The sequence below is a fragment of the Tyto alba genome, unplaced genomic scaffold (genome assembly GCF_018691265.1).
Source record: "Tyto alba isolate M040663 unplaced genomic scaffold, T.alba_DEE_v4.0 Super-Scaffold_14, whole genome shotgun sequence".
Lineage (NCBI taxonomy): Eukaryota > Metazoa > Chordata > Aves > Strigiformes > Tytonidae > Tyto > Tyto alba.
The window spans coordinates 43018482-43036057 of NW_024881276.1; the positions used below are offsets into that span (position 1 = coordinate 43018482).

At 40.4% G+C, this 17576-nt stretch overlaps 1 protein-coding gene across 2 annotated transcripts; it reads right to left on the reverse strand.

Moving 5' to 3' along the window:
* Nucleotides 1–268: 268 nt before the first annotated feature.
* On the reverse strand, nucleotides 269–11483 carry POU1F1 (POU class 1 homeobox 1). Of its 2 annotated transcripts, XM_009966520.2 has the most exons (7): nucleotides 11342–11483; nucleotides 8431–8496; nucleotides 7415–7528; nucleotides 6201–6446; nucleotides 4258–4422; nucleotides 2971–3031; nucleotides 269–482 (listed from the first exon to the last, which is right to left on the reverse strand). In XM_009966520.2, the coding sequence occupies exons 1-7, from the start codon at nucleotides 11481–11483 to the stop codon at nucleotides 269–271; spliced, it is 1008 nt and encodes a 335-aa protein (XP_009964822.1). The 2 variants fall into 2 exon arrangements, with proteins under 2 accessions (XP_009964822.1, XP_042644717.1); XM_042788783.1 differs by lacking the exon at nucleotides 7415–7528.
* Between the last annotated feature and the right edge of the window lie 6093 nt (nucleotides 11484–17576).

The following is a 17576-nucleotide window of genomic DNA, read 5'->3' on the forward strand; positions in this document are numbered from 1 at the left end:
GGGCAACTTGGAAAGCATTTCTAGTCGAAAAATGCATAATAGGTTGCTTGCAGTTAAGCAGAGACCTCCAACTCTTTAAATATATGGAGTAGCATTTAATTTGTTTCCAAACTCTTACAATAAAATCAGGTCTTCCAGAACACACTACCTCTGAAGCTGGCTAGCTTGTAAGAGAAACAAGTGGTTTACTGATTTTTTTTTAACAACATAGTATTTACAATATTTACAAAAAGCAAAACAGAAATCCAGATCTATGCATGGAAAAGCTTTACCGGCATTCGTGATGCTCCTTGATAATAGAATTAAAGGTGTTCTGATGTAAACTTGTCTTCACTCTTTTTTCCCTTTGTCTTCTGTTGCAAAACCAAACTCTCACAACTTCTTTCTCAAGATTGAGCCCCTCAGCCATCCTCATAATTTCCTGAGAAGAAGGTTTACTTTGTTCTCCGAAGTGTCTCTCTAGGGCTTCTTTGGCAGCAATACTGGATAAAAGAATAAAATGTCACCTTTAATAACTTCTCTGACACATTCAGGTTTTCACCACTAGTTCAAGAGAAGGGTCATGCAAGAGCACAGAAGATAGTGGCTTCGTTTGGCTCCTCTCTTTCTATGTAAAGGAAACCCATAGAGCTTCCTGTAGACTGTTTCTTTGCAGACAAGAACTGCATGACATCATGCAGAATTTCAGCACAGTTTAAAGGCAAAACAAGCATCAAGTTCACTGCGATTTCAGTGGTAATCATGAAATGTTTGTGCTTCTTGATGTTCTCAAGGTGATAGAACTACTGGCTAGATACAAATGAGTTTACAGGAATTGGAACAAGCCTGACCACCCAGTCAAAGTTGAGTGGTTCGATAAACAAAGTAAGTTGAGACTCCTATCTTTTCTTATTGTCAAAGAGTATTTGCTTCACGTTTGTGTTACATATTATCAGAAAACAGAGTATTTGCAGCATGCCTGTGTGCCAACAGGACGCATGCAAAACTGGCTTCAGCAGTAGCTGTAATTTCTTTGGACACAAGAGGGCACTTCGTACATTATTCTGGAAACGAGTTTCAGGTATTTGTTGCAGAAATACACAAAGTATCTGCCAGAGTTCTAGTTATTTCATTAATTCATCTGTAATATGGTTGTTGGTCTTTCATTTATAGGTCTATTTTGCAGTATTTAGTAATGTTACTAAAACTCCTTAATTAATATCACGATGTTCTCCGCATGGAGAAGTATAGAAATATTATTAGTTTTGACTAACAGTTTCTTAGGCTTTCTAATCAAAGTAGAAAATAAAACAGCTTCCACAAATTCAAATTAAGTAGTTTTTGTTCAGGGTATGACTAACCTAATTTGGTTAGTGGGACTTCTGTTTTACCTCTAGTTTGCCTTCAAACATTCCCTAAGAATTGCTAAGAATAAGGCTGCAGTTCAGATAATGTCCTGATGAGTTTGAGGTCCTCAAGCTGAGGTCCTATATGCCTTCAAAGGAACAATTAATGTTGTCTTACTATAGGGGATTTGGTCCTGAATTTCACCTCAATTGTTTGTGCCCTTGACAACCTGTCGTATTTGATACTCCCAGTGCAGTGGGGTTAGATGTAAAAGCAGGAATAATTTAAAAATGCTTATTATGAGGACTGATTTCCTCAACAGCTGTTGAAAAACACCAAAACCCACAATGGTAGACGAGCAGTCTTCAGTGGGCTCCTCTAGCCAGGAGAAAATGCTTAGGACAGAGATGCTCTCACTCACAGCTCTCACACAGGCTTTACTACATAAACTGGGCAAGATCTTGGCACTGCTGCTCAAGTCCTTACTGGCTTGTAGAGAAGATGAGAGGAGAAACTGGCCTCCCAAGGAAAAAGATTCATCCTTTGTGAGGTGCTGTGATGAGCAAATGAGCCATGAAGCATCTCCCATCCCCAGTTCACTCCTAATTGAGAAGCATCCCCTCAGAGTCATACTTAATTCAACAGTCAGAAATAACATCTTCATTTTATTCCTTATATCAAAAGCGATATGACTCAAAAAACAAGTCTCAAGTTGACTGTGAGAGGAGAAGGTACATGTTGTGGCTGTGGGACTATAGAGCAGCCTACATCTCTGGGAGATGGCACTGCACATTGGGAAGGATCCGTGTTCAAGGAACAGGCAATCCACCGTAACAGGTAGGGCCTGACAGCACCATGGTTGTGCCAAGAGGCAGCCAAATTCCCTCCCAATGGAAGAATACTACAACTCCTTGGAGGCCTCCTGAGTGGCTTCTTTTTTACCAAAGGTTAGGAGAGTCTGAGATATCTAAAGGAGAAGGAAATATCCCATGTTCTCATTTTGTCTGTTTGGTGTTTGTTGTTGTAATATGATTTACCAGCCTACTTGATTTCCACATGGAGTTGAGGCTAGTTAGATGGTAAATGTTGGCCACCAGAGGTATGAGAAACAAGAGAAGGAGGTTCCCAGAACAACGGCCTATTTCTTCCCTTTAGGTCATTGAAGTGTTTATTTGGAAACTCCAAAGAATCCAGTGACAGAGGATAGGAATAGGGATGCAATATAATGTGTAAAAGCTGCCCCCAAGCTTCCCAGACCTCAATTTCATGACAAAATAATGCAATTTATTTTAGTATAAAGTAGAACATCCCAAAAGGAGAACAGGGGTACTCTGATACCTTATTCACCATATAGATACCATAAAATTTGGGCAGAGTTGGAATAAAATATTTGTTTGTGTTATACTGTGTTGTCGTATGTTGAAAAAAAGCCCTTAATTGGGAAAAGTATTCTATTTGGAGCAAATTTGGGTTTTGGAGGGTTACGCTGTTATTTTTCACTAGAATGTTTCAAAATAGTGAAACATTTTGAAACAGCAGCTATAGAGTTTCATTACCAGAAAGTAACTTTGGTTTTGAACCCAAGAAAAAGAAGCATCTTAGCCAAAGCGGTTTCTAACATGTAACATCCTAAATATATATTACCTTATGGTGGTTCTGCGCTTCCTCTTCCGCTCATTTACTCCAACTTTTTCATTGTATAAAGCTGTATTAAAAACAAAACCCAGCAGTTACCTTCCCCAAGGAATGGAAAACAAGCACAATAATCTCCAGAAAGTAAGTCCCTTATGGGACTCCCTTAAGGGAAATGGAGTCCATTTCCATACCTCCTGGCTACCTCACCCTCTTTCTGCAGAAATACAGCCTTGGCCTGCAGCCCCATTTATTCATTTGCCTCTTCCACCCCACTTTCTGATAGATAAGTGCCCCCTCACCCCTCAGAGGCCCCTGCCTGCACACATGATCTTACCCTGCAGCTCAAGCCTGTAACACTGCTCAGGCGGGCAGCAGCTGCTACCCACCACAACCCTCCTCACAAGTGATTCTTGCCATGTGCCAGCCACATTAGGAAAGCCTCTGGTTTCTAGTGCAGTTGCAGTGGAAGGAAGCTTTCTACATTTGGTTCAAAGGAAACTGAAATGTGAGGCAGAAGTAGCTGTTTAACAAGGTTTCCTACTGTTGAATACAATGGCAAATCCAAAAACTAACATTAAGATCATCTTCTCTTTCTTCCCATGTGAGGTGAGTGCTGCACAGTGGTCGCCGTCACCTCCAGGAGTACTCCTTCTCAGCATCACAATTCATCCAGCTGAAAAGGCTGTTTTTAAGGCAACCCATTTCTTTTAAACCAACCAACTTGTTCTAAAGTACACTTTGCCCAGTGAACCTCATGACTCTTCCTGCAACTAGAAAGTAACTGGGGAAAAAGGAAGTGAATCCTCTAGCATCAAAAAGGTTGCATCAAAAACCTCTATGGCATGCTATTCTTCTTCAGGGTTTAAAGACTACTGCCTCAGCTGAACTCGAATCCTTTTCCCCACGGCCATATCTCATATGCCAGAGGTTGGAAGGAAGAGTCCTTTGCTAGTAAAGAATTCCCGTATGCTGATAGATTGGCTGTCCTGCAGATCCTAGTAACAATTCTGACCCGTTCTCCACATAGCAGTGGAGCTAGTTTGCTAGGATGGGACTGCAAGAAATCACATCCTGTAGGCCAAGTGACGCTTCTATTCTGTATCCTCTGTGTATTTGAGCTTGCCCTTCCTTGCTCATCCAAAAAAGATAACCAAAACTTAATTTAAGCACACCTTAGTATTTAAAGCTGGTAAAACAAAAACTTTAGTCTATGAAAGACATGTACTGGTCCTTCAAAATATATGTAGGATTCTGATTTAAATGCAAATCAATATCCAGAGGATTTCAGTTCTCTACCTCCCACTTGTTCTGCTTCCTCCAGCCACTTGGACAGTATCGATTTCAGTTTGCATGCATTCTTGAAACTCAGCTGCAAATTTTCAAACCGGCAAATAGTGGTTTGGCTGAATTCAGAGCCATGCACGGCAGCCAGTGCTTCTCCAACGTTGGTTTGTGTATAACCTGTCAAAAACAAAGAGAAATAAGTCACTTTGGATCTTTCTAGAAACGGTTACTTCCCTTGAGGTGCTTAGCCCTTCACTGCTGACTTATGAACAGTGTGCGCCTGCAGTGTTCTGCAGGATGGGCTTTCTGCAGAGGTCTCTGTGTCTGACTGACGTCTTCAGCCTCCTGTTGGTTTCAGTCAAGTTTTACATTCTGAGTCTAGGTATTTGAGAAGGATCCAGACACCACATACCTTGCTTTCTATAGATGGTGTAATGGCAACAAACTAATCCCTGGTGGCACCGCTGGTTTCCTGTTGTTTGTTGCGACAACTAAGTTGAAACGATCAAAGAAATGATGCAGTTTCCATGCAGGCGCTGGCTTTGTAACAGCAGCTTCCCATTCAGTGCTCTGACTGTCTATCTGCCATGTTCAGGGGTCTGGCTGATCGTCCTCCCTTTCTGCCTTTGTGCCAGAACCAGCAGGATTTCTTCACATGCTGAATGTCTCACTAGGCAGCATTTTATCTCCATTTTGACTGCACTAACTCTGTACCTCTCAATCTCAGACCCACAGCCCATTTCAACTATGTCTTCCCTTGAAAAGCCGAACTTCAGATTAGTTTTGCTGTGCAAATTGCATTTTTCCCATCAGAACATTAAGCCCAGACTTACAGGCTCTGTGCCATTTATTTGCATCAGAGGAAGTTTCTCTCAAAAATTCAGGATGAAGGTGGAGTAATAATTACAGTGATTAACAGCACGGGGCCTAGCAAACCTTTCCACTGCTGTGGCTGACATTAAATACATAGTATACAGCAAAACTGACCGACTTGCAAATACTATTTTAAAGCCTAAATTTTTGTTTCAGCCCTTATTTTTACACTGCAAACGGAACACCTTCTAGCTGTTGAGATAACGCATAGATACCTGTAATAACCTTATAATGTTTTTACATTTATCAAGCTAGAAGAATGCCCTGTTTTGTTATGATCCAGTGTAATGTATAGGTTGTCAAAATTGAAACTCTTCATTTGGAATACCAAATATTTGTAAGTGGGCCAAATCTGCAGCACTGGGTGTTATTTTTTTTCAGTACAGTTCAAACAAGTGTGAGACAGGATTTTGCTTTGCAATGTAGCTCTGTACACTACAGGTGAGAAAGACAGGGCTTGGTGCACCTCTGTCCTCAACTAAGATCGTCCTGTGAAAGACAAGCACCTCACCAAATACCCTCTAATGCAATCCCTCTCTCATCAGCCCCAGCAGTTACCAGACAGCAACAAAGATATCTGTCGCTGCTGTACCTGTGTCTTGGCACAAGAAAATAAACCAGGAAAAGAAGCTCCCTACTGATATTAAATATTTGCTGTGGATGTCACCCATCATGTATACTGAAATGACATTGCACCATCAGATGAAACACTTCAAGGGGAAGAGGATGGGTATGATAAGTTAGAGCATGGGCTGCCCTAAACTGCAGAAAATTCAGGTCTCTACAAAATAATACAGCTGCTACTGAACCTAATTTAATGAACAGCAATAATTTTCTTTGCACTTAAGACAAGTAATTTAAGGGCAGGAACATTTAAAGTAATTTTCTGCGTACTAAGTTGAAAAAAGCTGAATTTCATTAATTCCGTGCAAGTCTTCTAGGAATGGGGAAAGTTTGGCAGTGCAAGGCAGGATTAGAATTATGATTAGACAACTGAAGAGGCTAGACCGTAAAACATTCAGAAATAATTGGGCTTTCACTGGAATTTTTCAGCTTTTTGTTTGTGGATATAAAGCACATACCCAGCTTAATTCTCCGCAGCTTAAATTCGTTAGCAAATTTCTCCAGTTCCCTGATTTCAGGGGAGTCCATGTCAACAGGCTCTTCAACAGACTTGCTTTTTCTGCGGAACTCCTGCTTGAAGTCTGCAGCGGCAGGATCATCTGTGAGGAGGGACTGGTGCATGGGCGTGAAGCCGTGGCCCAGCGCACAGGAGCTGGCGCTCAGGGCGTGCTCCGGGAATTTATAAAGACAAGGAGTCAGGCTACCTGAGCAATACCAGAAAGAAAACTCAAAACATGTCTTCATCATCTCATAATCCATGTCTGCAATATGTGAAAGGATCCACAAGTGAGGATCTCCTAGGAGATACAGTCTCTCTTTTGTTCCAATATATTAAAAATGACCAATAGCCACTTTCACAAGCCACAACCATCCCATTTCTTAGAAAGTTGTGATGCACTTAAATAAGATGGTAAATGGTCCAAACTTAAACAAATAATGAACCAAGGTATCAGCTGGAAATAAGTGACACAGCAAGATTGATGCATCTGTGTCATTTTGAGCTACTTAAAATGTGCCAGTCTCTACTTCCTGGTACAGAGAACATTTCCATGTAAATACCGTTTAATGCTCAGACAAGATACTATCTTAGTTTAGCTTCAGCACAAAGTTTGTTTGAGGGAAGTACATAGGTAAGAGCTCAAATAATAATAAAAAAAGAATGCCAGAACACATTCAGAATGATTGTTCAGGCTTAAAAAGAAATTGCCCAAGGACAAACCAAAACTAACTCATGGTACCTTTTGTTCACAAATGTCAGACTTAACAAGGAGATTTGTTTAAGAGTGAAGGCTTTTTTTTTTTTTTTTTTTTTTTCTCTAGATATTGTACATAGAGATAATGAGTCTCTGATCTAAAGGGGGAAAAAAAAAATCATTGCAGAAATATTAACACTCTTCAGTGTATTGGAGAAACTAGTAAATTTCAGGTTCTCAGGACATCTTTCCCAATTTTCTAAATTACACTGAACTTTGTAGCAGAATTCAGAACTTCAAAAACCTCCCACCCCTTCCTCCATCTGTTTCTTGTCTTCAGTGGCCTGACTGCTCTAACCAGTGTTGGTGTTTCTAACCCCACAGGAATATTTTATACATTTCACACAGGATAACTGCAAAAAAACCCACACAAATTTCTCAAAGAATAAAGGAAAAGGCAAAAAATGAGAAGGACTTGCTTTGCAAGGTGCTGACACCGTTTACCACATTGGGATGCGGCATGCTACATGTCTGTAAAATGCGACTCTGGGAGAGACTTGCTGATAGCATCTCTGGAGTTGCAGGCTTGATGCCTAAAAAAAAAAATAAGGGTAAAAAAAGAAAGGAGAAAAATGAAAATGTATTTATTTTGGAATGAAACAAAATTAACTTCTGAGAAATACTTTTTGTTTAAACCTATTAACTTTTCTTGGGAATCTGAACAATGCCAGGAATGTCTGCAACAGACACACAGATGCAGAATGAAATAGGAGCATTTGGACATTCATACACCATGAAGGAAGTCTACAGTCTCTCCCTAAAGAGTCCTGATACAGATATATTTATCTATGTTGACTTACTCCAATATTTCTTTCATTCTTGAGTGAAATAAAATGCTGAGTTTGATTTTGGGTTATCTCTGAGTCACGATTATTTTGTGGGATTTGTGTTAATTTGGTACATGGGATCACCTCGTTGACTGCTACCTGAACTTGCATAGAATAACTGTTCCTCTTTCTTACTCAGCCTGGGACATGGAAAAAAATGAAGCAGGATGCTAGCACACATTCATGAGTGTAAAAATCCATGATCATATGCCTGCTGAATTCAGCTATCCTTTCATTATGCCAACATTTTATTTTATAACTCCAGCCAGGGCTCTGTCACCTGAGGTACTGGTAATAGACAGGTATATCAGGTACGTCACTCCTGGTCCCTCAAAAAGTGATGACCATCAGGGGAAGTGGACATAGGTGAGCAAAAAGAGCAGCACTGTCCAGGTCTTGTAGAGAGAAGTAAGATACAGTGTTTTCCTAAGAGATGCAGGAATTTGGAGAAACAGTGGGCAGTGACCCCTAACTTCCTAACCTCTTTTCTAGTGCCTTAACCTCAGTCCTGTCGTCTTTAAGCAACCATCTTGAATTGGTCTCGCTAAAGAAAAACTGACCAAAATCAACATGCTAATAGATCACCCAATAGAGGGTATGTCTCTTACCTGCCATCACCCCGTAGGTAGACGGTTGATTTCCATAGTGACAAGAAGGCACAGAGTAATGAAGGCCTGTCAAAGCGTTTCCCAAAGACGTCATGGCAAAGCGGACATGGGACCATATAGGAGTTTAGATCAAAGACAAAACAGACCGGACTGGTAAGAAAATGTGTGATGACTCAAGACACAGCCTTTTTGTTTAGAGGCAGACAGTATCCTTGTATGTAGTTTTTGTGTGCATTCAGTAAGCATTTAACTCTGGGCCATAACCATCAGGTTAACACTGATGGAGGTCCAGACACTTGGCCAGGTCGCACCAGACAAGGCTGCCAGTATAAATAGTGAGATACTCTCTGAGCCAAGACCAGGAGTTGTCATGCTGTGGTTTCGAGGCATTATTTTTAGTATAACCTAAGGGCATAACCCAGTTTATATATACTGCTGAGCAAGGGAAGCATTGAACTCTCCAGGAGGAGACCGATTTCTTCTCCCCACGCAACTTCCACACACCATTTCATTTAATCTTACATAAAAATTTGCTCTGTGTTCCCAGAAATTTGATTGGCTTCACTGCCGTGCAAACCCCATAGTGAACACAGGCATCAAGGAAGGCAATATTTTATGTATACCTAAGACCTAAGTTTCCAAAAGCAGCAGTTTGGGACATTTGCTTTGAGGCATCCAGAAATTACATTTTCTTAAGTGCCAAAGCCACCAAAACCATTTCAGATTGCCTTGTCAGAGAGGTAGGGAAACAGAATGATAGACTCTGGGCTCTTCTAAAAAGTTAGGCCTAGATCAACATTTCCCATCATCAGGACCAACATACACACAATTAATTTATCTCTAGTGTTTCCACGGGGGTGTTTCAGATCTGTGCTCAGTAATCGCCAGTGACTGAAGAATCAGAGAAATTTTTACTGAATGCCAAATGAGAGATGTGTCTGTTTCTCACACATAAGTAGGCACAGAAGTACATATATACTGTCCCCTCTAACAACTGCTATAAAGTACAATATTAAAAATTAATGTCTGTGAGCATTCAGATACATGAAACTGCACTTTAGAAGACACATTCCAGTTGTTCAAAACACTATAATTAATTAGGGATTAGAATCTCTGTTTTTTACGACTGTAATCATAACAGTAAAATGTCCTGTTTAGATACACTTATACATATATAAAATCTACTAAAACAGGCATGCTTATACTAGTATAAATGCACCCAAAATAAAGAACACATTAATAATACTAATGCATTTAGAGCAATCCAACTTTTCTGTGGAGGTAAGATCTAAGTGTTTACTGGTGGGGTTTTTTCTATTACGTCATAATCCATAGACTACAATTTTTATGGATAAAAATAGCATTTTTAACATGCTAATAAGGATTTAAAATTAAAAAGTGAAGATGAAAATGCTATTTAAATTACATAGTAGCTGTTAAAGTGTTGAGGATACTGCAGAACATCAGCTGTATGACATGATACAGTATTTGAACAGAAGTATATTCACCTTTATTTTGTGAGGCAAAATTATTACATGCATTTTAAAAAATGGTGACATTTAACATGGATTGTTCTTAAAAATTCTTTCATGTCTACTTTGTGCACAAATTCTCCTTAGATGCTTTCACCAGAATGGCACTGTTTATTACAATTTCTGAATCTAGATATGAAATTTGTAAACCCTTACTCATTATAGTTAGTACCCTCTGTCACTACTTCCATTCTCACAGTGTAACCTGCTAGATGTGATCCTGCAAACAAAATTTGCACTGACAACAGTGGTATTTGTCCTTGCTTGGGTGGTAACCACAAAATATCATACCCCAAATCTGAAGCACATGAGCAAATGCTTTTGACTGGCTGTTGCATATACTTTTTATTATGAATCAGATGAATCTAGAAAATACTACGATAGAGATACATAAATTTGGCCTCATACAAAATTTAAATTCTCCTATTCCCTACTACCACTGCTAACCAGCAGCCATATGAGGATATTTTGAGCCTCCTACTTAATGTATAAGATCCTGTTATCTATCACCAATGCTGTTTTCATTACTTACCTACTTTTTCTTCTTATTAAAATGTTTTATTGCCAAACTATTTCAGAAGTCTAGTTTCTTGTTAAGATTCCAGATAAAATTTTTTCTCTTAATGTAATTTCAAATAAATCAAAACTATTTCTTTTTCTGTTCCTGAAAGCTTTTCATCAAAAATTCCAGTATTCCAGAATCACATTTCTGCATGTTTAAGACTGCAAGAAAACTCTCTTTCTGCCTCTCTCTCAGATAGTTCAATGATTACACAGTCTTAATATTTAAATGCAATTAATTGTACTACATATACAAAACACACAAAATTCAAAAATATTGATGAGACTTCTGCCTCCAATTTTGAACATCCCACTTAAGTCTTAGTCCTGACTCAGTACACAATATGCTTTGTAAAGCAATGTTTTTCCTTCTTGAAAGTTTCCCCAAATTATATTTAGAATTGGTCTCTTTTAAATATATTTCTTATTTAAAGTATTTTATATTATTTTAAATGGTGGTTACATAAAAAATAAACTTTAAATTAATTTACATGATACTTATCATTGAAGACTATATAGTCATAATAGCAGCGACAGTGTTTGAGCCTGTTCTTAATTAATGCATTAGTAGCATAATTGAGGCTTAATCTTGTAAAAAACTTAGAGAAAGCTACAAATTTAGCTAAAGCACAAAGATTTGGGGTTTCCTGATTTACTCATCATGCAGAGTTTTGTGAAAATGCTTCTACTTTAATGTAGTCCCAATCACACATAATATTGATACCAAACACTTTAAATATTCCAGAACTCGATGAAAACGTATTGTCCAAAAGCATTACAAATGAGTTACTGAGAGCAAGATTATTTTTAAAAAGTACCTGTAGACACAACATTGGTGGCATGGTTAGAAACCGGCAGGCACTCTGCAGCGCTGTGATGCATTATCAGAGGCAGAGAGGGAGAAGAGTCAGAATTCAAGGGTACAAAGGTGTCAGATGAAGCAAATGCTTGGCAAGTCATACCCTCCGGCAGGCAAAAGAGACACTTGCCCCTGTTTTCTAACAGAACAGATCCTGTGCGATTAATGGCCGTTCAAACTCTATTCCAGGTTTTTTACCTGCATATACATATACAGGAGGGCTCCAGAGCACAGGGAGGTCGTGTGCAGGTATTTATACCACTAGGAAATCCCTTTATCCATTTTAATGTTCTTTTCCCAGCAATATTGCTATACTGCTATAGAGCCTCCTTCCTTCCCACACAAACACAATACATGTCCAATTAATGGGGGGAGGGGGAAAGAAGAGGGAAACCAGAGACATGATTTGACAGATATTTTCAATTAGGTCTTTTGTGAAGAACAATGACCAGGGGAAAAAAAAAAAAAAAAAAAAGGTATTGCCTCCAAAGTCAGTAGCAATGAGACAGATACGTTTAATACTAAGTAGGTTTCCACAGTTAACACCTGCCCCCAAAAGCTCATCTGGGCAATTGTCTGGAAGGCAACCCAGCTGAGAGCTCAACCAAAACTCTGCAAAGTCAAGAACCTATAGCAAAATCATCTAAATTAACCTAATTCCCAGCAGTTGCACAGGGATCATTTGTCTTAACATATACTACTATAAATCAGAGAAGTCTAATATAAACCAGCTGTATCCAGGAGGAAGTTTCTGAACAGACAGCTTTACACAGGCATGATGTACTAAATGTTTATCTAAGATAAACTCTTGAAAGAGCTCATAGCATCACATAAAACTCATTCAGACTTCCTATTATTAATTTATACTACCGCAGCATCTATGTTTTCATCCAGAAGGTCCTGGACTTCATTGTGCTACATACTAAGTAAAAGAAGGATCTTTTCTCAAAGAATTTACTAAGTGATTTGTTGGCATGCAATTGGTGTTACTTTGGAGCAGTAAAGAACATACAGGTTACCTTAAAAATTATGAAAATTACTTCAGTACACAACAGTCACATATTCTAGGTATATGCCATGAATTTTAAAGGCAAAAAATGACACAGAGGGTCTATTTAATTTATTTTTACTTTATAGGAGGTAAAATGTACTGATGTGGAGGGGCTTTTTTTGTGGTCTGTGTTTAGCAGGTTCTTGGGGTGGTGTTTCTTTGGTGTTTTGTGACCAAAGATGGTTGGGTCAGACCTTTTATTTATTTTATGCAAAGATAGTAATACTCTCTGTATGTTTGGTATTCCAAACAGGTTCTAATGTCTGAATTTGGATTTTGATGGCATAGACTTTGGATATGTGATATGGGAGCAATTGTACATGTTACCCTGTCATTTTTAATGGATTACTGCAGAAAAGTGGTATTGCATGCAGCCATTCTGTAAAATTCTTGATATTATGTTTATATTTTTGAGGATGGCTACATCTGCAGCTGTTGAGAAATTTCAGAAGCACTGCATATGGCAAATTGCACATGTACTTTAACAGTGGTAAGGTTCTATGCTCATGACTACTATCTGTATATGCACTTCCATATTGCAAAATATACAAAAACTTTTAAATAATCCTTGCAATATTATAGACGATTCTGTCATCAAATGACCTGCCACCTATATTCCTTTGGGCTTGGGCTGATATGTATTAAAGTCTGGAGATTCATAAGTAAACTGACTAATGAACGAGAACTGAGTCTTAAACTCTAGTATATCATTCATCTGAGGGTATACTTGGAAACCATAAAATTTTCAGATCAGAGCATAGCACTGAAGGAAACTAGGTGTCGTGGTTTAGGCCTGGTTGGCAGCCAACCACAATGCAGCAGCTCTCTCTCCCTTCCCCTCCGGCAATAAGAAGGGACAGAGAGCCAGGCTTGGGGTTCAAGATAAGCCTGGGATGGGGAAAAAATCCCCCTTTTATGATCATGAGCAAAAGGCAGACTCATTAGGGGAAGAAAAAAAGAACATACATTTATTACCGACACTAACAACACCTAACAGAGTAGGACAGTGAGAAGCATTGCCACATCTTGAGACCACCTTCCCCCCACCCCTCCCTTCTTCCCGGGCTCAGCTCTGCTCCCGATATCTCTACCTCCTCCCCCCAGCAACTCAGGGGCAGGGAGTGGGGGTGCAGTCAGTGCTGCCACTTCCCTTATCTTCGGTGAGGGGAGTGTCCGAAACTTATTACTCCTGCTCCATCGTGGTCCCCCTCTCACAGGAGACAGTCCTCCACAAACTTTCTCCGACATGAATTCCTCCCATGGGCCGCAGCGTTCCCCACACTGCTCCGTCATGGGTCACTAACTTCCTCCGACTGGATTCCCTCCCACGGCTGCAGCCCTTCCCGAGCTGCTCCAGCGTGGGACTCCCCCGCATGCTGCAATCCTCCCAGCACTGAATTACAGCAGCGGGGCTACCTTTTCCCATGAGGCCCCTGCCTTCTTCGGGCACAGAACCTTGATCATCCGATCAGGAGCAACAGGCCATAAATCAATGTCTGCTCCACCGTAGATCTTCATGGGTGGCAGGGGGGGGCCGCCCTGCCGTCTCACCACAGGATACAGGGGGGTCTCTGCTCCGGCACACCTCCCCCCTCCTTTCTTCCTCTGTTCCTGCACTGACCTTGGTGTTCACGCAGCTGCAGCAACTCCTCCTCACAAGTCCGACTGCCCGTCACCACGTCCCTTCTTAAATACGTTATCGCAGAGGCGCAGCCGATTGGCTCAATTTCCCAAACAGAAGTGGAGCTGACGTGGAGCTGGGGGAGCTTCGAGAAGCTTCTCACAGGGGGCCGCCCCGATAGCCCCCTCCCCTGCCACCAAAAAACTCCACCACTCACTCAACCCAGGACACTAGGACAGAAGTCAACAATGATGACGGTGCCTTGTAACACCTTACAGACTTTAAACTGTTCTCAAGTGGTATGTCCTTCTTACAACACAAAAAATTTTGTTAGCTCCAACGGCAGATGTGTAGCACACTTGGCCAGTGTTATACCTAATAGAAAGTGCATAAACTGATACTTGATTGAGTAAAAAATCAACAATTATTTTAAATATTTTCACTTCTAGTGATCTTTTCTCCCTCAGCAATAAGCATGATATAACCATGAAGGGCTTCAGTCCACCTACCTACTGGGGCCTTGAAGCCATGGGAGGAAAAAAACCACTAAGAATAAATTTCAAAGGCCTGTCCTTAACAATTCTTTTTTCTCACATCCCAACAGGTAATATTTCTACTGCAAACTCCTAACTAGATGCAAAGAGGCTGTAGCCCGTTCACAAGTGCAAGATGAAGCTCACTTCCAGATTTCCATTCTTTCTTGAGGTCAGAAGACTTACTTACCTAACTTTTTCCAGGTGCTCAGGCTTTCCAGACCTATACAGTTCATTAGAGGAGATTGTAGTAGGTTCATGAAGGGTGGTCACCTGCAGAAGCTGGGACCAAGAGAGAGATTGGGAAAGTACATGCAGCCGGCAGTCATGAGGCATTGAACTTTTCCCCATAGCACAGTAAAAAGTTGTTCTGTGACAACATCCCAGACACTATCTCAAATGACTTTTTCATGCCACTGTTATTTAGCGTTGTGTTTCATACTGCTGAATGACTTGGATTTCTATTTTTATGTGTTTGTGCCATGTTGGCTACTTCTCACTACAGGTAACCACTATTTTTTTTTTTTTTGCTTTGATTATGACTGAGTTTTTAGTTGAATTCTATTTAAAATAGTTATTTGGCTGCATTTTTGAGGATCCTGAATACCTAGACTCTGTTACCAATACTAGGTATTTGACAAATTTCATGTTTATCAGATAGAATAATGGAGCTGGTTTCTAAAGAGAACAGCACCTCTCCTAAAGCTTTGTTACAACTCTCTGTGGATACTGTGCTAATCTGTTACTACTTCTGTTCTGCCAAGAATCTCCTGGTGGTGAAGCCCTAGCACACTATCCACACTTGGCTATTTGGCTGGGCTTCAGACTGTGTCTTACCCAAAGTTGCCCTATGAGTCTGTAGATAACGTCATGATCAATTTTAAACTCTGTCTCACAAGGACTTTGATATTGGCTTTTCTTATCCCAGATCCTATCTAGATCTGCAGTAATAGATACTCTTCTGCTTGCTTAGGGAGGTCCTGGGGCCACATGGACATGAGAAGTACCTCCTTATTGCCATGCTGACATCTTGGGAACCTGTGCCAGGTCTTTGTCCCAGGACACTCCATTTTGGCCATAAGAACATGCTAATCATAAGCAAAAATTATGGCAGTGCTCATCTCCTGTGTCAAGAATCAATCAGACTTTGGGACTAGAGAAGTCAGGTTGAACTATCAGCAGTTTCTCTCTTCTGACTATACTAACAGAAGACCCAAGTTGTTCCAGGATGACAGACAGACCACAAATGAGACACTTGGAGTGACGGGGAATTTTTCAATTGGTTTGTTGTTTGGGTTTGTTTTGTTTTGTTTTGAATCTTAATCTTACAGGACTGAAAAGGCTACAGAAGGTCCTTTTTTCCTTCTCAGAAATTAACAGGATGTACCAGTTTATCTACAGCTTTAGAGCAGAAATAATACCCCTTACTTTGTTTTATGACATATATCTGTTCTCCCTCCAAACTGTAGTCCTTGGCCAGATCTTAAAATGAAAGGCAGGACTGTATCAATTAGGTACTCATAAATCCAAATCACCATCTGAATTGCAACACTCAGAATCCCAAGTTTGGACAGTTTATGGACACCAAATGTATACGTCCTTTTCTGGTGACAGAGTCCCTTGTAAATGAGAAAGGCTTCACTGGACATATTCAAGTGGGTCAAAAAATACACATGGAAGTTATTATCATCCAGACAGACCTCTCTTCCTGTATTTCTGAATCGCCTTCTAATAGTTAAAAACAAAAGAGTAACAGTTCAGCTGAGGGTTTACTGCCAGCAATTTCAGATCTGCTGTCACTGACCATCTCTATACTGTCCTGATCTGGGCTGGAATAGAGTTAATATTTCTGTTTGGTAACTAGATGAGTGCTGTGTTTTGGATTGAGCATTGGGTTTGGTATGAGAAGAATGCTGATAGCACACTGATGTTTTCGGCTGCTGCTGAGATTTCAAGGACTCACTTATACCCATGTCCTGCCCGTGCACAAGTGCACAAGAAGCAGGGAGGGAGCACGGACAGAGCACCAGACCCAAACTAGCCAATGAAATATTCCATATCATGGAACATCATGCTCAGTATATAGGGGAGGGGTAGTGGGGAAGGGGATCTCTCTCGCTCGCTTCTGGGATTACGATTGTGGGATCTTGGTATTTCGGGATTGCTAGCTGGGAACGGGCTGGGTATTGGTCAGTGGGTGGTGAGCAATTGCCTTGTGGATTGCCTGTTTATATTTTCTATTACTGTCATTGTTTTAATTTTATTACCATTATTAAACTGTTTCTATCTCAACCTGCAAGTATCCCTTTACCCCTCCAATTCCCTCCCCCATTCCCAGGTGGGGGTGGAGGGTAGGTGAGCAGCTGCGTGGTGTTTGGCTGCTGACCAGGCTCAAACCACAACATAGGCTTACAAGTGCTCTCAAAAATTCAGTGAGGGTTTTCTGCCTTGAGACACAGACTCCATTCTCCACTTGGATGGTGAGGTGATGTTGGTACATGTCACAGTAAAGCCTATCTGCCCCCTCCTGAATCCACAGTTGAAACTGACCTTTCAAGTCACTATTACTTCTTATAAGGAGGGAAAATGAAAGATTTTTAATGACTGAACCCCTTTTTACACTGTTCCTTATGGGATAATGATGAGCTCACTTCAATTTCTTCCCATATCTCCAATTTTTACTTTATGTCAGAAGACTAATTCTTTTCCCCCTAAAACTGTTCTGTTTGAATCAGAAATACTGAAGAGAGCCTTCAAAAAACTGAGGTTTTTTTAGACAAAACTAAGCTATTTGCTTTCATGGCAGAAAGATCCCTTTCACATGGTTTTCTCAGCTCAGAGATAGCCTCTCCTTATAGGCTCCTGGGACTGGCTGTGAGACAGCCAAGGAAAGCACTATCATTTTTCTCACAGGAGCCCAGCATCTCTGTTCGCAAAAGATGATCCCATGCTAATTGACAACATAGGTTTTCATCTTCACCTTTGCCCA

Coding starts and splice junctions, on each gene's coding strand:
- POU1F1 (XM_009966520.2), bottom strand. CDS start 11,483: ATGACTTGCCAAGCATTTGCTTCATCTGACACCTTTGTACCCTTGAAT. Junction 8,497..11,341: donor CACCAATGTTGTGTCTACAG/GTACTTTTTAAA, acceptor ACGCTTTGACAG/GCCTTCATTACTCTGTGCCT. Junction 6,447..7,414: donor CGGTGTCAGCACCTTGCAAA/GCAAGTCCTTCT, acceptor GGTATTGCTCAG/GTAGCCTGACTCCTTGTCTT.